General features: G+C 38.4%; 1 protein-coding gene across 2 annotated transcripts in view; it reads left to right on the top strand.

Annotated features, from left to right (window-relative positions):
• The window catches only part of ANTXR2 (ANTXR cell adhesion molecule 2), a 163,292-nt gene that overhangs the window by 63,635 nt on the left and 77,916 nt on the right, over window positions 1–21,741 (top strand). For both annotated transcript variants that reach the window (XM_061192410.1, XM_061192409.1), the window contains one exon: window positions 9,960–10,055. In XM_061192410.1, the coding sequence (XP_061048393.1) occupies window positions 9,960–10,055 (96 nt within the window). The remainder of the gene's footprint in view (window positions 1–9,959; window positions 10,056–21,741) is intronic.

Here is a 21,741-nt window from a genome sequence, read left to right as displayed (position 1 = left end):
TCTTTGTTCGCACAGCTCCTGGCGTTCAGCTTTGGATTTGGACCCACCTCTGCATGTAGGTCGCCTGAGGGTGTCTGTTCTTCACCCAGACAGGACGGGGTTAAAGGAGCAGCTGATTCAGGGGCTCTGGCTCACTCAGGCCGGGGGAGGGAGGGGTATGGATGCGGGGCGAGCCTGCGGTGGCAGAGGCCAGCGTGATGTTGCACCAGCCTTAGGCGCACTGTGTGTTCTCCCGGGGAACTTGTCCCTGGATCACGGGACCCTGGCAGTGGTGGGCTTCACAGGCTTCTGGGAGGGGAGGTGTGGATGGTGACCTGTGCTTGCACACAGGCTTCATGGTGGCTGCAGCAGTAGCCTTAGCATTTCATGCCCATCTCTGGCGTCCACGCTGATAGCTGCGGCTCGTGCCCTTCTCTGGAGCTCGTTTAGCTTGTGCTCTGAATCCCCTCTCCTTGCGCACCCCTAAACAATGGTCTCTTGCGTCTTAGGCAGGTCCAGATTTTTTTCTGGACTCCGTCCTGGCTAGCTGTGGTGCACTAGCCCCCTTCAGGCTGTGTTCATGCAGCCAACCCCAGTCCTCTCCCTGGGATCTGACCTCTGAAGCCCGAGCCTCAGCTTCCAGCCCCCACCCATCCCGGCGGGTGAGCAGACAAGCCTCTCGGGCTGGTGAGTGCTGGTCAGCACCGATCCTCTGTGCAGGAATCTCTCTGCTTTGCCCTCTGCACCCCTTTTGCTGCGCTCTCCTCCGTGGCTCTGAAGCTTCCCCCTTGCCACCCCCCGTCTCTGCTAGTGAAGGTGCTTCCTAGTGTGTGGAAACTTTTCCTCCTTCACAGCTCCCTCCCAGAGGGGCAGGTCCCATCCCTTTTCTTTTTCTCTGTTTTTCCTTTTTTCTTTTGCCCTACCCAGGTACACGGGGAGTTTCTTGCCTTTTGGGAGGTCTGAAGTCTTCTGCCAGTGTTCAGTAGGAGTTGTTCCACATGTAGATGTATTTCTGATGTATTTGTGGGGAGGAAGGCGATCTCCACGTCTTACTCCTCTACCATCTTGAAGGCGCCACCTTCATCTCATGATTTTATGGTTTTATATTTTGTTCTTTTAATTTTAGAGACATCCTTCCTCCAGCAAACAAAACAAAGCAACTCAATATTATCTGTAGAGAGATAGTTTGTTTCTTGTTGTAAGAAAACATTGCAGGGAAAACAAGCATCCATATGGACTTTTGGGTCACTATTGAATTCCCTGGATAACTCTTTAACAACACCTGTTTTTATTTTGAAAATAGCTAGTTGTTTTTTTCCCCTTTTTATCTTCAATTCATGTTGCAATTTATAGGTTTTGTGGATGTTGTAATGTGTAGTTTCCTGGTCCCTCAGGATGTGGTTGAGATTACAGACGTTTGTGGTATATGGTATCTCAGTGTTTTGCTCACTGAAATGGCATTCTTTCTCCATCCTCATTCCTTTTCTGTACCTCCAGCCGTCTTTTTTCACCTCTTTTCCACAGAAGCAGGAAAACAAATCTTTGTCTGCATCCTATAACCATACACAGTTTCTGTGTACAGGGATGCTGAAGCTAAATGACTCATTTGGAATGTACAGGTTGTTTGCTTCCTGGAAAGAGGAAGTCTTTCTAGGTCTTGCTAGTTCTAAGGGGAGTGTAACATGACTTGAGGTGGTTTTAAGAGTAAGGTGATTTCAGAAAAAGGAACATCAGTTGTGTCAGAGATGGAGAGAAAGTTTGGGGGCACGTTGTTATATTAAATAAGGCATCTGAATATTTTCCCTTGAGGAGAGATTTAAGCAAAGCCTTGAGGAAGGTGAGGGAGTGAGCCCTGAAGACCGTGCAAGGGAAGAGTGTTCTTGCGGAGGGAGCAGCTCGAACAGAGCCTAAGATGGGACTGTATGTGACTGGTTTAAAGAGGAGAAAGGTAGCCAGTGTGCAGAGTGGAGGTAGCTAGGGGAGGAGGAGGCCTGAGATGAGTAGGAGAGAGTGGAGGGAGGGGAGAGATCATGGAGAGTTTTGTTAAGTCAGTGTAAGATTCTGAGTTTTTTTCTAAGTGAAACAGGAGCCACTGGAAGGTGACATGCTATGACTGTGTTTTAAAAGGATCGTTCTGGCTGCTGTGCAAAAATAGACTTTGCAAGTAGGGGCCAAAGTGGAGACCTGGAGACCAATTCTGTGGCTAGTTCATTAATCTAGGAGAGGGGATGGTGGCTCCACTAGGGAGGTAGCAAGGGAGATGGTGGAAAGTGGTTAGATTTGAATATATTTTAAAGGTGGAGTCTACCGGATACCTAGACAGATTAGATACGGGTGTGAGAGAAAGACAACAAGGACAGTTCCAGGCTTTTTCACCTGAGCAACTAGAAAGATGAGTTGTCATCAGGTAGAGCCGTTTTTTCAAAAAGATGAGGAGGTCTGTTTTGGAAATGTTGAGTGAAAGACGTCCATTTTTCATCTCAGTGGGAGTGTCAGAAAGGCTGTTGAATACACAAGTCTGAAGTTCTAGAAAAAGGTCTGGATTGGAGGTGCACATTTGGGAGCTGTTGTATGGAATGAAAGAGTCAACCAAATTCCACATGATTTTTAATGAAAAAAAAAGGAGCTTTTAGTAGGTAGAGCAAGAAGGGAAAGAAAGCCAGAGAAATGTTTTGTATTTATGGAGGAACCGAGATAAACTGGGTCTTGAAAGGAGAGCAGGTCTTAGGCAAAGGGAGAGGAGGCGGGAGCATTTTACAGATAAATAGCAAACAGAAATTGAAGGGAGGAGAGACAAATTAGGGATACAGGATTAACAAATATAAACCACTATATACTGAATAGATAAGCAACAAGTATTTACTGTATAGCACAGGGAGCTATACCCGTTATCTTATAAAACCTTCAAAGGAATATAATCTGCAAAAATACTGAATCGCTATACTGTACACCTGAAACGAACAGAATATTGTAAAGCAATTATACTTTAATAAAAAATTAATGAAAAAAATTGAAAGTAGATATATTTGGTTGTGATAAAAATAGTGGAAGGAAAGCTTGGAAAGAGAAAATTTAGATCAGATTATCCATGGCCTAAAAAAAAAAAAAAAAAAAAAAAGAGCTTAGAGTTCATCCTACAGGTCTGTGGTTCCTAAACTTCAGTACACAGTGTTAAAATGAATGAAGGGAAGAAAATCTTCCACGTTTATGAGAGATTGAACTCAACTCTGCTGAGACAAAGGGCTAGAGAGTTTTTTTTCCTTCCAGTTTTATTGAAATATAATTGACATACAGCACTGTATAAGTTTAAGGTGTACAGCATAATTATTTGACTTACATAACCATGGGATAATTCTTTTTTTCTCATTAGATTTAACCATTATTTTGATTTAAATGCAAATATGCCTGGTGTGTGGTAGTAATATCACCGCTTTATAGATGTAGAAAGTGAGAATGGAGCTGATGAGAAAGTACCTGCAGATGTGTGCATTACATCTCTATTCAGAATAGAAGAAGACAGTGGATAATATTATGATAAATACCGGCCTTGTATTTACGTGATACCTAGCCTTTTAGGCATATTCGGATGTGATAATTAGAAGAGATGAAGTTAGTAATCTTACTAATTCTTGGATGATGCTTTCGGCTCTTCACAGACATTCGAAAAGCCAAACAAAATAAAACACCATTATTTAGCAATTGATTAATCCTTGTGGAAATCTCACAAATAAAGAAGCTCCTCTGTTCTCCAAGAGCATCCGGGCTCGGTCTTATTAAGGCACTTATGTCACTGGGTTGTAATTTCCTGTTTACTTCTCGGCCTCTCTCTGCAGTCTGTGCCTTGCTCATTGCCTCCCTCTCAGTGCCTGTTCCTTACACGAGGCAGGTGCTCCAAAATTATTTGTTAAAGGAATGAATGACAGTACCTGTATATTCAGTTTAAAAGTGGGGAAACTAAGGTTTGGACTTAAAAGATTTAAGACTAGAATCTGAGGAGGGTTTAGACTTAGGCAGTCCATTCTTTTCGTCTGTCTCAGAAGATCTAAATGTGTCTCTGCTTTAAAAAATTCAGTGAAAGATGTCTTTTTTCCCCCCTTGGGCCACTGCTCTTCTGATTCTTTTAGAATAATAATACTAAGAACAAATTTTCTGAGCACGAATTAAGTGCCAGACACTGTGCTAAGCCCTACACATGTGCTCAGCACTTCATGATTTCATTTAACTCTCACCACTCAAGAGGAGGCTATTACTATTACCTTAATTTTACAGATGAGAAAACTGAGGAACAGAGAGCCAGCTCCAATCTTTAGTGCACATTGATGCAAACACATTAGAAGATGCTTCTGCTAGTAGGTGGATCCAACCCTCAGCATGCTACACAGCTTGATGAGCAGAATATTGGCTGATTTCAGCTTTCACTGCCCCCGAGAAAGGGGAGACGTGGAGCCTGGAGGCCCTGGGGTTAAATTGCTTGCTCAGTTTCATAGTCGAGTAAATGCTAGAATTGAGAATTGAACCCAAGTTTGTCTTCCCCTGGCCTGAATACTTGCACAATCTGCCATTTGTTACCAGGTCCTAATTTGATTTAGATAAGACAGAGGTTGGCAATTTTTTTCTGTAAAGGGTCAGATAGTAATTATTTTAGGCTTTAGGGGCTACACAGTTACACTACTCAACTCTGCCATTGTAACACAAAGGCGGCCATAGACATATAAACAAACGGGCATGGCTATGTTCAACATACTATGTACACTAGAATTTGAATTTCATGTATTGATAATATATTTTTCTTTAAATTTTTTTCAGCTATGTAATAATGTAAAAAATTTTTTTTAGCTTGCCAGGCATCTTATGAAACAGATGAGCTGATTTGGCCTTTGGGCCATAGTTTGCTAGTTCCTGATATGGAATATTTCAAAAGAATCCAGTAAATGAAATCATTACCTATTTTATGACTATTTTTTCTTCCCCTAAGCTCTAAATTCATGGAAGCAAAATTGTGGAGATTTATTTCCCCTTTTCTGTGTCTGTTTCATTCTAATGTGGTTGCTGTGATTAATTATTTTCTAGATAGATTGCAACAGGCTATTCACGCACTTTTGAAATTTTTGAGTGATTCCTCTTTTCCCATAGTTGTTTTGCAAGTACAGTAGTGACTCGGATTTGTTTTTATACGTCTGTCATTCTGTTAGCTAGAATTTCAGTTCTATTTGGCGGAGTGAAGTTTTTCATTGTACATTATAACTTCCTTTTAATGAAGAAAAGGAAATTAGATGCAGATGAAGTTCAAAGACTGAATGTATCCAGGATGACTAGAAAATATATTCCTTTTACCCTAAAATCAAGCTCAAGGTTCTGGTGTGTCCCCAACTTAACCCTTAAAAGAGTTTTGGCTTCAAAGCCTTGACCAACATCTAGGTACTAAATCTCCAACTGGACTCCTCAGCTAACTTGTCTTTGTAGACATCTGAAAATGCTACTTGTTCAGAACTATAGCTAGGAAGAATTGATCCAACAAATGGCCAATTGGAAGGTCATCTAACAAATGGATATTAACCCAACAAGTGGCCAATTCTCTCTGTAATAAAGAGGATTACTGCTTTCCAGAAATCTGTGTTTCATTATTTTCTTCAGCTGCTTCAGGTACTACCAAGTCCTCTCAAATTCTATTTTTCAGACAAAGTTGTCTTTTCTTGTTCTTGCAAGGAGCCACTCATTCGACCTCCACTCCCTTCCTGGGCTTTCTTATACTTCCTCAGGAGGTCCTCTCAGAACCCCAGACCAGGCTAGTCCCTGCTTTTCCCTGTTTCTGTTGTACTCTCCTTCCATACTTCTCACATGTATGATTGTGTGTTCAAGGGTTGTCCCTCCAACTAACCTGTGGGCTTCATGAAGACTTGTGCAACATTATAGCTTTGGCAGCTTTTTAACTGCCTAGTGTTTAAAGAGCAGCGCACCTAAACAGAGGTGAGAGGCTTTTAGTTTCCACCTATGATACATAACTCTGTGTAACCAGATCTAGTTTCATCTGACTCTGCAGTTTGCAGCATAATATCTGCTCATAGGACTGAAATCTATGTGTTTGACCTTTTCTTAATTTGTTTATAAAGTTATGTGAGCAATGAAATTATTCCCTTTTCATGGCTGAAGTCTTTCATGGTCTGATAACGGCTCTGGCAAATCAAAACAAAGGAACTGGGAAAGCCTGGATTTGTATGCAGTGAACTGAGCTAATGTCTGAGACCGGGGTATCCAGGGCTGTGTTTATGGCAAGTTCGGGTTGCATTAAATTCTTTGCTTACTGTGACCTGTTTTCCATCATGCTTCTCTTAAATGTGATAAAGATTAAGTCTGTAGGTCTTCAGAAAGTGTGTATTTTCATAGTCAGTTTTCTTGTAGACTAATTTTCAGAATCAGTTGAGATGATAATATTATTATACTAAATGTATATTTGCATCTGGATGTGCATAATGTTTTGTCAGTGTTCCTAACAGGGGCATTTTTGAAAGAAAATCCAAGAATTTTGACTGCCTATCATGGCCAGCCCATCTACTTTATATTCTGTCAGTATGATTTTCCGAATTTCCTGCTCATGACACATTTGTAGAAAGAAAAAACTAACCACTAAACTTTTAGCATATTCACACCCTCCAGTTTCACGTCCTTATTTCTGAACATAGGATTTGAATTCTAAGAAAAGGGAAAAACAAATGTTCATACAACCCTTTTGGAAGTGGTGTGCACAGCCACATGGTGAGCATTTCCATGGATGCCATGGCTCGATCCTCATGTGGGAAAGGTCTAGTGGGGAAGACTGCATTCATTCCATACATGAACGGTCACAGATCAGGGCTATCTTATGTAAGACCTTATATTTGAAGGTGGAATCATGAATTTATACATTTGACAACATTTCTCCCATAGGATATCATAGTTTTCTATGTATTTCTTTGACATTCTTTTCCCATTATATTCTTGTTTGTCTAGATTTCAGAGCTTAGTATAATCAAGCCTGTGGAGAATTGTATGATTTGTTCATGAACGTTTAGAATTCTGTGTAGAAAGTTGCACTTTGAGTGTTTTCATAAGTATCCTGATGTGTGCTCTGAATTATTTTCTTTGGTTTTGAGGACAGAGAACTTAGATATTTGCCAGGAAATTTCCTATAAAGTATTTATCTCCTCTCTCTCTCTCTCTCTCTGACACACACAGACACACACACACACACACACACACACACACACAGAACTTTCTGTTTGCAAGACACTGATTTAGACGTTTAGGTTACATCAATGACCACATGTTGAGCTTACACTTTCATTCTACCAAACTGTACATCAAGAAGTTGCAAGATGACTGCATGTCTTCTCATTTCTTAAATTTTTTTTTTCCATTTCTTAAATTTTAAATTAATTTTTTATGGTAAATATGTGGTAACATCTTCAAGTGCCTTAAGAATGGTCTAATAGTAAATATTAGAGCTTTATGAAGATTGTGTGTCTATGTGTCTGTGTGTGAAGTTTCTGTAGTTATTTTTGTTGTCTTCTGAAAAATAAATTAAATGACATACTCAAGGATTCTAGGTGATATTTTGATGGTGTCTGTTTTGGTTCATTTGCAACCTAACATTAATTACCTAAATAGCTTGTATGGTTATTCCGTCTTGCATCCAGATGCAAAATTAGAAATTAAAGGATAGCTGTAATTGTTCATGTATACTTGATGCTTAATCTTTTCCTAAAAAAGTTTCTGAAATTAATACATGCTTTATGGTCTATGCTGCTTTGAGAATTATTTTTAAAGTTATTTTTTAATGGATTTATTTAAACTGAAGTAAATCAGTTTTACTGATTTGTTAGTAATCAATGTCTTTGAAAATTGATCTGTTTCAAGGTAGTTTCCAAGTCGCTATATGGTAATCTCTTTTTCTTTTTTTTCCATTGTGATACTAACAGATGATATAGGGAAACTGTGACACACATTTCAAGATTTTTGTGATTAGCTATACCAAGTATAATTTGCTAGCACTCCCTAAAGTAATACTTTTGAAAAGTACCTTCTCTTCTCTTTTCAGTTATTTACAAATAACTGTTTACATAAAGATCATTATCTCTTTATGCATAGGTTATTATGTATTACAATTCAAATTCCATTATAAAATGTTCTAATTAGATGCTACCACCATTGTTGCTTCAACATCTGAAAGTCTCTCAGCTTTGATCAATCCTAACATTTCCCAAAATGGATTCTAGGAAATCCAAGTTCTGTAGGATATTGATAATGTTACGAGAAAAAAAAATTGATCTGTGTTGATATAAGTTGCACTGTTTTTTTTTTACTACAAAGCCATTCAGGGCTTTAAAAATATGCTAATGTGTGCAGTGCTTTTCTAAGAGAGATAGCCTGGTTATAGCTTTGCCACAAAGATGCTTTGTGGCAAAGCATGCTTTGGGAACAACTGACTTTCTTATTTTGTAGATTAGAAAATGGAGTCCCTGAGAAATTAAACAACTTGCTTAAAATTAGACCTCCAGACTAATATTTTTAAGGCAATGTTATTCTAAGATGGAAACTGATAGGTTCTTCCCACCCAGCCTTTCTCTCTGTCAGCTCTTGGGCTAAATGTGGCTCTTGCCTTGACTTCTGGGCTTGTACTACTTATTTGTTTTGAATGATAGGAAATGTATCCCTGAAAAGCTGCCTTATAAAGGCCCAAATTTCCACCCAGACAGTGTATTGATTTATTTACAGTTTTTTTTTTTCTTCCTTGAAATCTTCCCCCCCCCAGAAAAAAACCCCACAAACCAAACATGATTACTGGGGATCCCGGAGAGCAGTGGTTTGGAAGAGACAACTCGTTCTCTTGGAAACTTTATCTCTGCACTAAAAATTCAGCAAACACTCTTCTTTGTTTTTGTGGCTTTTTCAGTCTTATTTATTTGGAGTTCATTCTCTTAGTAAATAGTTTTAAGTGCCAGACATGGAGTGCACATTAGTAAGTAGGTTGGGCATAGGTGCTGCCTTCCTAGAGCTCACAGTGAATATAGAAAAGAAAAATTAAATAAAAAATTTTAGTTCATCATAAATAAATAAGCAAATAAATCAATAAATATATTGTGATAAATGCTAAGATTAAAGTACAGAGAACTATGCCTTGTACAGTAAGGAGGGGCATTTTCTAGGCAGAAGGTACAAGGAAGTCTTCCTGAGGAAGTGGCTTAAGCTAATCCCTATAGGATGCACAGGTATTTGGTAGAAGAAGGGGGTCAGAGGCAGAGCCCAGAGCAGGGATGTTAGGCCTGGAGGACGTCGTCATTAGAAAGTGAAAAAACACCAGTGTGGTTCTTGTGTGGGTAGTGCTTGAGCTGCCCTGAGACATCTTCTGATATATGAATGCATGAGGTTGCATTCTTTTCTGATGCATACAAGAACCATTGTTGTTGGTTTGCCACCTGATTGGTGATTTTTGATAATCATCTTGTCCTACCATTTAAATATGTAAAGTAAATAATGTTCCATTATCAAAAAGTCTGGGAAAATTCTGCATAAATTCTGCCTAGAGGTAATCATACTTGTAACCAGAATAATCCTTTCCCAGAAACAAAAGGTAGGGACCATACAGACCATTCGTACAAACCCAAATTGTGATTTTTCCTATTTTTCTTTAAGGCATAATTTCAAACAGTTTGGAAGATTTTTATACTAATTACTGCCTGTCTTAATATACATGAAATATAAGGAAATTTAATACAATAGATTATAATATGCTTAATATATTATATAAATGTAATAAAGTAGAATATAAATAGGGTATAAGGTAATTTATAGAATTTAAAGAATTTAAAGGAATATAAGAGAAATTTGGTTTAAGATTATGACGCTTTCTGTAATTTTTTCTGATGTTTCCTTAAAAAATATGTGTTTGGGATTTGACCCTAAACTTTGCTGACATCCTTGTTTTTGTTTTGTGCTTCCTCTAGTCTAGTGGGATTGCAGCCATCATTGCTATTTTGGTGTTACTGCTACTCTTGGGCATCGGTTTGATGTGGTGGTTTTGGCCCCTTTGCTGCAAAGTGGTGAGTAAGAAGGATTTGCAATCCTACTCTTTTTTTTTTTTAAACATCAAGGTGTAAAGTAAGGCTGAAATATGAATCAATATTCAACAACAGCAAAGTTTCAATTAGCAAATTGAATTTTAATAGTTTTTGTCATTATAATAAATTGTATTCATGCATGCCAATAAATGTTCATTATAAAACTTCATCAAAAAAAGGCTTCAAAATCAGATTTGGGGGAAGAAGGAGAAAAGAAGGTAGGACAGGTTGTAGGGATAAAGAGTTTACCATGCAAGTACAGAAGAATTTCAAGAAAATTGAATGATATGTTCTGCTGGATTCATTGAGAGAGGTTGATAATCTGTCAGTTGTTTTTTTTTTTTCAGTGCTTATTGAATGTTTCATTACCTCTTTGAAAGATCTACTATTTCAGGACCTTCTCTGTTTGCCTCTTAGAAAAACATTTTAGAAATAAGTCATGTGCAAATGTTAGGGTATCTGTTAAACAGTCACTTTTGAAGTTACGACAGTTGATTTCAGGTTGTGTCATCTTTCATGTTTGAGTCAAACCTCTGAAAGAATATGGGTAATAAGCTTTCTAGTGCTACTGTAACAAATTGCCACACATTTGGTGGCTTAAAGCAACACAAATTTATTATCTAAATTATGTAACCACAGATCCAACATGGGTCTCACTGGGCTAAACTGGGTTAAAAGGTATCGGCAGTGATACATTCCTCTCTTAATGCTCTAGAACAGAATCTGCTCCCTTGCGTTTTCCAACTTCTAGAAGCCACCTCCATTCCTTGCCTTGTGAGCCCCTTCCTCCACCTTTAGAGCCAGCCACGTTGCATCTTTGTCACCATTATTCTGTAGTCACATGTACCTCTGACTCTGAACCCAGCTGGGAAAGGACCTCCAGTGTTAAGGAACCATGTGATTAGGTTTGACCCACCTGGATAATCCAGGATGATCTCCTATCTCAAGGTCCTTAACCTTAATCACATCTGCAAAGTCTCTTTGGCCCTGGAAGGCAATTTATTCACAATTCCAGGGAATTAGGATGGGGACATTTTTATAGAGCCATTGTTTTTCCTGCCACAGGGTGGAACGTTGAGTGAAAAACATCAGCACATTTCAAGCAATACAACTTGGATTGTTCAGGCTTCGTAGAAAAGGTTATTCTGAAGAAGCGCTCCTTCAAAGCATGCTACTACCTATTTTGATAATATTCCTTTCCTTATCAGCACATTATATAGAACTTTATATTCTGTAGATCAGAGTAGTGTTTTACATAATATTACTAGACTGACTTTTTTTCCCTTCCTGCTGCTGACTGATTTCCGCTTCCTTGCAACTTCAGGCAGTGCTTTGTATTACTCCTGCGTTTATTATTCATTGTACTTCAGTCTGCTTTCATGAGACAACTTTACAATCTTTTATCTCAGAGCAGTTGGTCCATGGAGGAAGCACAGAATTAACTTAGACAACAGTAGAGACAAGAAGCAACCTGTCTCTTTGCTGAACTAATCAGTTTCCTGCCATAGCAATTTATGCTCAAATGTTTTCCTGTAGTAATCTTGATTATCTTAGATATGGTGATTTTAGGCTAGCTAGCACTCTTGAGTCTCAAATTAAAAAGCAAAAAGGTGCCTTAATGTGATGTGTGCTCCTTGTTTTTTTAATTTAAACTTCACAATGGTGGATTTCCTTATTTCATTACTTTGCAATTTCATATAATATTGATCGGAGGGCTCAAAAGCGTCAAAGTGGTATTTTAAAAGGACGCTTGTGAAGACTGAAATGGGCTTCTTTGGGAGGTTGCTAGATGTACTCAAATGAAGTCTCCACCATCACATTGGGTATTATAGAGAGGATTCAATCATCAGGTGGTGAGAATAGATCCGTTCCATCCCTGGATCTCTGCAGATTGGGAATCATGCAGTATATTTCTTTATGCAAGGCACAGAGGGACACCATTAAGGCGTGTTTTTACGATGTCAGGAGGGCTTCCTATTCTCAGAAGCATCATGAATGCTTACTAATTTCTGCAACTTACTTAATAGAGAGAACCATCTTTATTTTACATTTAGAAATATAGACTGTAGAGCAGCTAGCCCTGAGTATGAGCTTGTATTTAGACCTAGGAATAAATGAATCAGAGCATATGCTTCCTAAAGTAGGTTTAAAAGCAGGGAGAGAGAGAGATTGTTCAAGATGGTGGAGTAGAAGGACATGCGCTCACTCCCTCTTGCGAGACCACCGGGATCACAACTCACTGCTGAACAGTCATCAACAGGAAGACACTGGAACTCACCAAAAAAGATACCCCACATCCAAAGGCAAAGGAGAAGCCACAATGAGACGGTAGGAGGGGCACATTCACAATAAAATCAAATCCTGTAACTGCTGGGTGGGTGACTGACAAACTGGAGAACAATTATACCACAGAAGTCCACCCACTGGAGTGAAGGTTCTGAGCCCCACGTCAGGCTTCCCAACCTGGGGGTCTGGCGATGATAGGGGGAATTCCCAGAGAATCAGACTTTGAAGGCTAGCAGGATTTGATTGCAAGTCTTTGATGGGTCTCAGGGAAACAGAGACTCCACTCTTGGAGGGCACACACAAAGTAGTGTGTGCATCAGGACCCAGGGAGAGGAGCAGTGACCCCATTGGAGACTGAACCAGACCTACCTACTAGTATTGGAAGGCTCCTGCAGAGGCGGGGGTGGCTGTGTCTCACAGCAGGTACAAGGACACTGACAACAGAAGTTCTGAGAAATAATCCTTAGTGTGAGCCCTCCCAGAGTCCACCATTAGCCCCACCAAAGGGCCTGTAGGCTCCAGTGCTGGCTCATCTAAGGCCAAACAAACAACCAACAGGGAGGGAACTCAGCCCCACCCATCAGCAGACAAGCGGATTAAAGTTTTACTGAGCTCTACCCACCAGAACAACACCCAGCTCTACCCACCACGAGTCCTTCCCATCAGGAAGCTTGCACAAGCCTCTTGGATAGCCTCATCCACCAGAGGGCAGACAGCAGAAGCAAGAACTACAATCCTGCAGCCTGTGGAATGAAAACCACATTCACAGAAAGATAGACAAGATGAAAAGGCAGAGGACTATGTACCAGATGAAGGAACAAGATAAAACCCCAGAAAAACAACTAAATGAAGTGGAGATAGGCAATCTTCCAGAAAAAGAATTCAGAATAATGATAGTGAAGATGATCCAGGACCTCGGAAAAAGAATGGAGGCAAAGATGGAGAAGATGCAAGAAATGTTTAACAAAGACCTAGAAGAATTAAAGAACAAGCAAACAGAGATAAATAATACAATAACTGAAATGAAAACTACGCTAGAAGGAATCAATAGCAGAATAACTGAGGCAGAAAAACAGATAAGTTACCTGGAAGACATAAGGGTGGAATTCACTGCTGCGGAACAGAATGAAGAAAAAAGAATGAAAAAAAAAATGAAGACAGCCTAAGAAACCTCTGGGACAACATTAAACACACCAACATTCACATTACAGGGATCCCAGAAGGAAAAGAGAGAAAGAAAGCACCCGAGAAAATATTTGAAGAGATTATAGTTGAAAACTTCCCTAACATGGGAAAGGAAATAGCCACCCAAGTCCAGGAAGTGCAGAGAGCCCCAGGCAGGATAAACCCAAGGAGAAACATGCTGAGACACATAGTAATCAAATTGGCAAAAATTAAAGACAAAGAAAAATTATTAAAAGCAACAAGGGAAAAACAACAAATAACATACAAGGGAACTCCCATAAGGTTAACAGCTGATTTCTCAGCAGTAACTCTACAAGCCAGAAGGGAGTGGCATGATATACTTAAAGTGATGAAAGGGAAGAACCTACAACCAAGATTACTCTAACCTGCAAGGATCTCATTCAGATTTGAGGGAGAAATCAAAAGCTTTACAGACAAGCAAAACCTAAGAGAATTCAGCAGCACCAAACCAGCTCTACAACAAATGCTAAAGGAACTTCTCTAAGTGGGAAACACAAGAGAAGAAAAGGACCTACAAAAACAAACCCAAAACAATTAAGAAAATGGTAATAGGAACATACATATCAATAATTACCTTAAATGTGAATGAATTAAATGCTCCAGCCAAAAGACACAGGCTCGCTGAATGGATACAAAAATAAGACTCATATATATGCTGTTTACAAGAGACCCACTTGAGACCTAGGGACACATACAGACTGAAAGTGAGGGGATGGAAAAATATATTCCCTGAAAATGGAAATCAAAAGAAAGCTGGAGTAGCAATACTCATATAAGAAAAAATAGACTTTAAAATAAAGAAAGAGACAAGGAAGGATACTACATAAAGATCAATGGATCAATCCAAGAAGAAGATATAACAATTATACATCTATGTGCACCCAACATAGGAGCACCACAATACATAAGGCAAATGCTAACAGCTATAAAAGAGGAAATCAACAGTAACACAGTAATAGTGGGGGACTTTATTACCTCACTTACACTGATGGACAGATCATCCAGACTGAAAATTAATAAGGAAACACAAGCTTTAAATGACACAATAGAACAGATAGATTTAATTGATATTTATAGGACATTCCATCCGAAAACAGCAAATTACACTTTCTTCTCAAGTGCTCATGGAACATTCTCCAGGATAGATCAAATCTTGAGTCACAAATCAAGCCTCAGTAAATTTAAGAAAATTAAAATCATATCAAGCGTCATTTTCGACCACAATGCTATATGATTAGAAATCAATTACAGGGAACAGAACGTAAAAAACACAAACACATGGAGGCTAAACAATACATTACTAAATAACCAAGAGATCACTGAAGAAATCAAAGAGGAAATAAAAAAATACCTAGAAACAAATGACAATGAAAACACGATGATCCAAAACCTGTGGGATGCAGCAAAAGCAGTTCTACGAGGGAAGTTTATAGCAATACAATCCTACCTCAAGAAACAAGAAAAATCTCAAAAAAAATATAACCTTACACCAAAAGGAACTAGAGAAAGCAGAACAAGTGAAACCCAAAGTTAGTAGAAGGAAAGAAATCAGAAAGATCAGAGCAGAAATAAATGAAATAGAAACAAAGAAAACAATAGAAAAGATCAATAAAACTAAAAGCTGGTTCTTTGAGAAGATAAACAAAATTGATAAACCTTTAGCCGGACTCATCAAGAAAAAGAGAGAGAGGACTCAAATCAATAAAATTAGAAATGAAAAAGGAGAAGTTACAACAGACACCGCAGAGATACAAATCATCCTAAGAGACTACTACAAGCAACTCTATGCCAATAAAATGCCAATTGTCCATTTCTGGAAGAAATGGACAAATTATTAGAAAGGTATAACCTTCCAAGACTGAACCAGGAAGAAATAGAAAATATGAACAGACCAATCACAAGTTATGAAATTGAAACTGTGATTAAAAATCTTCCAACAAACAAAAGTCCAGGACCAGATGGCTTCACAGGTGAATTCTATCAAACATTTAGAGAAGAGCTAATAACCATCCTTCTCAAACTCTTACAAAAAATTGCAGAGGAAGGAGCACTCCCAAACTCATTCTACAAGGCTACCATCACCCTGATACCAAAACCAGACAAAGCTATTACAAAAAAAGAAAATTACAGACCAATATCACTGATGAATATAGATGCAAAAATCCTCAACAAAATACTAGCAAACAGAATCCAACAGCACATTAAAAGGGTCATACACCATGATCAAGTGGGATTTATCCTAGGGATGCAAGGATTCTTCAATATAACCAAATCAATCAGTGTGATACACCATATTAACAAATTGAAGAATGAAAAACATATGATCATCTCAGTAGATGCAGAAAAAGCTTTTGACAAAATTCAACACCCATTTATGACAAAAACTCTCCAGAAAGTGGGCATAGAGGGAACCTAGCTCAACATAATAAAGGCCATATACGACAAACCCACAGCAAACTTCATTCTCAATGGTTTGAGAGCATTTCCTCTAAGATCACTGAAAGTATTTCCTCTAAGATCAGGACCAAGATAAGGATGTCCACTCTCGCCACTAGTATTCAACATAGTTTTGGAAGTCCTGGTGACGGCAATCAGAGAAGAAACAGAAATAAAAGGAATACAAATTGGAAAAGAACTAAAACTGTCACTGTTTGCCGATGACATGATACTATACATAGATAATCCTAAAGATGCCACCAGAAAGCTACTAGAGCTAATCAATGAATTTGGTAAAGTTGCAGGAGACAAAATTAATGCACAGAAATCTCTTGCATTCCTATACATTAACAATGAAAGATCAGAAAGAGAAATTAAGGAAACAATCCCAGTCACCATTGCAACAAAGAGAATAAAATACCTAGGAATAAACCTACCTAAGGAGGTAACAGACCTGTGCTCAGAAAACTATAAGACACTGTTGAAAGAAATCAAAATGATGCAAACAGGTGGAGAGATAGACCATATTCTTGGATTGGAAGAATCAATATTGTGAAAATGACTATTCTACCCAAAGCAACCTACAGATTCAATGCAATCCGTATCAAATTGCCAATGGCAATTTTTTTGCAGAACCAAAACAAAAAATCTTAAAATGTGTACAGAGACACAAAAGACCCAGAATAGCCAAAGCAATTTTGAGGGTAAAAAATGGAGGTGGAGGAATCAGACTCCCTGACTTCAGACTATATTACAAAGCTACAGTAATCAAGACAGTATGATACTGGCACAAAAACAGAAATATAGATCAATGGAACAGGATAGAGAGCCCAGAGATAAACCCACGCACCTATGGTCAACTAATCTATGACAAAGGAGACAAGGATATACATTGGAGAAAAGACAGTCTCTTCAATAAGTTGTGCTGGGAAAACTGGAAAGCCTCAAATAAAAGAATGAAATTAGAACACTCCTTATCACCGTACACAAAAATAAACTCAAAATGGATTAAAGACCTAAATGTAAGACCAGACACTATAAAACTCTTAGAGGAAAACACAGGAAGAACACTCTTTGACATAAATCACAGCAAGATCTTTTTTGACCCACCTCCTAGAGTAATGGAAATAAAATAAAAAATAACCAATGGGACCTAATGAAACTTAAAAGCTTCTGCACATCAAAGGAAACTATAACCAAGACGAAAAGACAACCCTCAGAAGGGGAGGAAATATTTGCAAACGACTCAATGGACAAAGGATTAATCTCCAAAATATACAAGCAGCTCATACAGCTCAATATTAAAAAAAGAAAACAACCCAATAAAAAAATGGGCAGAAGACCTAAATAGACATCTCTCTAAAGAATACATACAGATGGCCAAGAGGCATATGCAAAGCTGCTCAACATCACTAATTATTAGAGAAGTGAAAATCAAAACTACAATGAGGTATCACCTCACACCAGTTAGAATGGGCCTCATCAGAAAGTCTACAAACAACAAATGCTGGAGAGGGTGTGGAGAAAAGGGAACCCTCTTGCACTGTTGGTGGGAATGTAAATTGATACACCATTATGGAGAACAGTATGGAGGTTCCTTAAAAAACTAAAAATAGAATTACTGTATGACCCAGCAATCCCACTACTGGGCATATACCCAGAGAAAACCATAATTTAAAAAGACACATGCACCCCAGTGTTCATTGCAGCACTATTTAAAATAGCCAGGTAATGGAAGCAGCCTAAATGCCCATCGACAGACAAATGGAGAGGAAGAAGATTTGGTACATATATACAATGGAACATTACTCCACCATAAAAAGGAACAAAATTGGGTCATTTGTAAAGACTGTCATACAGAGTGAAGTTAAGTCAGAAAGAGAAAAACAAATATTGTATATTAATGCATATGTGTGGAATCTAGAAAAATAGTACAGATGGACCAGTTTGCAAGGCAGAAATAGAGACACAGATGTAGAGAACAAATGTATGGACACCAAGGGTGGAAAGGTGGGGAGAGGTGCGGTGGTGATGGTGTGATGAATTGGGAGATTGAGACTGACATATATACACTAATATGTATAAAATACATAACTAATAAGAACCTGCCATATAAAAAAATAATTAAAATAAAATTAAAAAAAAAAAAAGCAGGGAGAAGGTAGAGGTAAATTCTGCATTCAGCCCTTAGCAATCTAATATGTGCCAGTACTGGCTTGGAACTGGGGGTCCAGAAATGACTATCATATGATATGGAAACTCACGTTTTAATATGAAACACAGAATAGTGGGCAAAGTGTGAATGGAGGGCTATGGGCACCCCAATAGCAACATGTGTAAAGAACACGAAGGAGGAGGGATTTACCAGAGTTGAGGGATTGTTTCAGGGAAACCAGATGGAGCTACTGACTCCAAACAGAGTTTTAAATAATGAATAAGATGCTGGCAGTTGATGAGGGACTTTTCACATGAAGCGTGTGTGGAATTACAAGTTATTTGGGCATGCTTTGGGAAGTCCTAGGCTGAGGCCAAGTGAGCCAGGGAAAGGGAGCGGTGAAAGATGGTTTAGGATCCAGGCGTGAACCCCATTAATGAGGGCCTCCTATGTCTTTGAGGAAGTTTGAACTCACCCTAGGGATGAGGAGAAGCCACTGGAAAGATGTGATCACTGTAATCCCCTGAAAGAAGCTTTGCTTCCTGTATGTGGTGCTGAGGTCTGGTCCTGGTGGGGATTAAGTCTTATCCATCTGAGTTCCATCAGCAACTGAAATGCAATCCAGTGACAGATAGTGCACCTTAGATATGGCAGTGGGGAGGAGAGAGGAGCAATATAGGGATTGGGGAGTGGGAGGTACAAACTACTGGGTGTAAGATAGGCTACAAGGATGTACTATACAACACAAGGATTATAGCCATTATTTTGTAATAACTTTAAATGGAGTGTAACCTTTAAAATTTGTATTAAAAAAGAAATAGGGCCTGAGCAAGTATCTCTAACAAAATGTAGAGAGTTGGAGTATAACAAGGAAGCTAAGTGAGCTAGAGAAAAATGAGGAGGTGATGTGAAAAGAAGGGGAAAAGGAGACCATAACCTTGTGAAAATAAAGCTCTTGAGTGTACCAAAAGGTGTTATGGTACAGTTGCAGGATATTTATCTGATTATGTTTAGAGAATATATTTCTGCAGTGTTGTTATTAGCATGTGGTTAGTTAAAAAAATTTTTTTAAATTGGGGTATAGTTGTTTTACAATGTTGTGTTAGTTTCTACTGTACAGCGAAGTGGAGTTCCCTGTGCTATACAGCAGGTTCTCATTAGTTATCTATTCTATACATATTACTTAGTGTATATCTGTTAATCCCAATATCCCAATTCATCCCACCCCACCTTTCCCACCTTGGTGTCCATATGTTTGTTCTCTATGTCTGTGTCTCTATTTCTGACTTGCAAACAGGTTCATCTGTACCATTTTTCTAGATTTCACATATACGCATTAATATACGATATTTGTTTTTCTCTTTCTGACTTACTTCACTCTGTATGACAGTCTCTAAGTCCATCCACGTCTTTACAAACAACCCAATTTTGTTCCCTTTTATGGCTGAGTAATATTCCATTGTATATATGTACCACATCTTCTTCATCCATTCGTCTGTCGATGGACATCCAGATTGCTTCCATGACCTGGCTTTTGTAAATAGTGCTGCAATGAACATTGGGGTGCATGTGTCTTTTTGAATTATGGTTTTCTCTGGGTATATGCCCAATAGTGGGATTGCTGGGTCATATGGTAATTCTACTTTTAGTTTTTTAAGGAGCCTCCGTACTGTTCTCCATAACGGCTGTATCAATTTACATTCCCAACAACAGTGCAAGAGGGTTCCCTTTTGTCCACACCCACTCGAGCATTTGTTGTTTGTAGATTTTTTCTTTAACATCAGACTATTCAGATCACCTACTTCTTCCTGCGTGAGTTTTGGCACATTGCATCTGTCAAAGAATTGATCCATTTAATCTGGGTTATCAAATTTGTAGGCATAAAGTTGTTTATAGTATTCTTTTATTATAATGTTAATATCTGTGGAATCTGTATTGATGTCTCCTCTTTCATTTCTTTTTTTTTTCTTTTTTTTGTAGATTTTTTGATGATGGCCATGCTGACTGGTGTGAGGTGATACCTCATTGTAGTTTTGATTTGCATTTCTCTAATAATTAGTGATGTTGAGCAGCTTTTCATGTTCCACTTGGCCATCTGTATGTCTTCTTTGGAGAAATGTCTATTTAGGTCTTCCACCCATTTTTGGATTGGGTTATTTGTTTTTTTAATATTGAGCTGCATGAGCTGTTTATATATTTTGGAGGTTAATCCTTTGTCTGTTGATTCGTTTGCAAATATTTTCTCCTATTCTGAGGGTTGTCTTTTCGTCTTGTTTATGGTTTCCTTTGCTGTGCAAAAGCTTTGAACTTTCATTAGTTCCCATTTGTTTATTTTTGTTTTTATTTCCATTACTCTAGGAGGTGGATCAAAAAAGATCTTGCTGTGATTTATGTCAAAGAGTGTTCTTCCTATGTTTTCCTCTAAGTGTTTTATAGTATCTGACCTTACATTTAGGTCTTTAATCCATTTTGAGTTTATTTTTGTGTGTGGTGTTTAGGGAGTGTTCTAATTTCATTCTTTTACATGTAGCTGTCCAGTTTTCCCAGCACCACTTATTGAAGAGACTGTCTTTTCTCCATTGTATATCCTTGCCTCCTTTGTCATAGATTAGTTGACCATAGGTGCTTGGATTTATCTCTGGGCTTTCAATCCTGTTCCACTGATCTATATTTCTGTAGCTTAACAATTTTTAGCAGCATTAAATTATTAGGGATCATTTTGGACTTTATCATTATCAGTAATATTACTTTTTCATGGGAAATGAAATGTATTTATTTCAGCTTGGTGTTTTACAAATTTCTTTGGTTTGACTGTCTTTTAAGTGCTAGGGCCAAATATTGAATCTTTCAACTAAAACATGATTAAACAGCTTAAAATATCTGTTTTCAGGCACATTTAGATTATGTCAGCAATCACCTCTTTGGGAATCATATGCTCAGGAGCTCTTATCAAGATAGAAATACTGGAAAAAAAGCCCTGAACGGAGGCACCAATGTCTGTCACACATTCTTCATTCAATCATTTCATATTTTTAAAAAATATCTTATGAAATAATTTAACCATTCATTGTTCAGAGATTAAAAGTTCACAGATATTTAATTAATGACTCAGAGATGACAGTGTTACTTATATCTTAAGCAGTGGTTCTCAGGTTTTTTTCTGTTCCTAATAACTGGAAGGCTCTCAGAGTAGTAGCTGTCAGATTGCCATTGGTAGTGCCTGTCTCTGAGGGGAAAGGGTGGTTGGGTGAGACATCTCCAGGGATCAGTATGGTTTAGGAAAGCCCCTCTGATAGGCTCAATAATGATCCCTAAATATATCCAGGTCTTAATTCCTGGAAACCGTGAATGTTATCTTACATGGCAAAAGGGACTTTGCAGATATGATTAAATTAAGGATCTTGAAATAGGGAGATTATCTAGGATGACCTAGATGGCTCTAAATGCCATCACAAGTGCTGTTATAAGACGGAGGCAGAGGAGATAAGACCACAGAAGGGGAAAAGGCAGAGTGACCATGGAGGCAGAGATTGAAGTGATGCAGCTTCTAGGCAGGGAATGCTGACAGTCACCAGAAGCTGGGAG

Source organism: Eubalaena glacialis, chromosome 5, assembly GCF_028564815.1.
Source record: "Eubalaena glacialis isolate mEubGla1 chromosome 5, mEubGla1.1.hap2.+ XY, whole genome shotgun sequence".
Lineage (NCBI taxonomy): Eukaryota > Metazoa > Chordata > Mammalia > Artiodactyla > Balaenidae > Eubalaena > Eubalaena glacialis.
The sequence above is the reverse complement of the archived record's forward strand: the minus strand, read 5'-3'. Positions and strand labels throughout refer to the sequence as shown.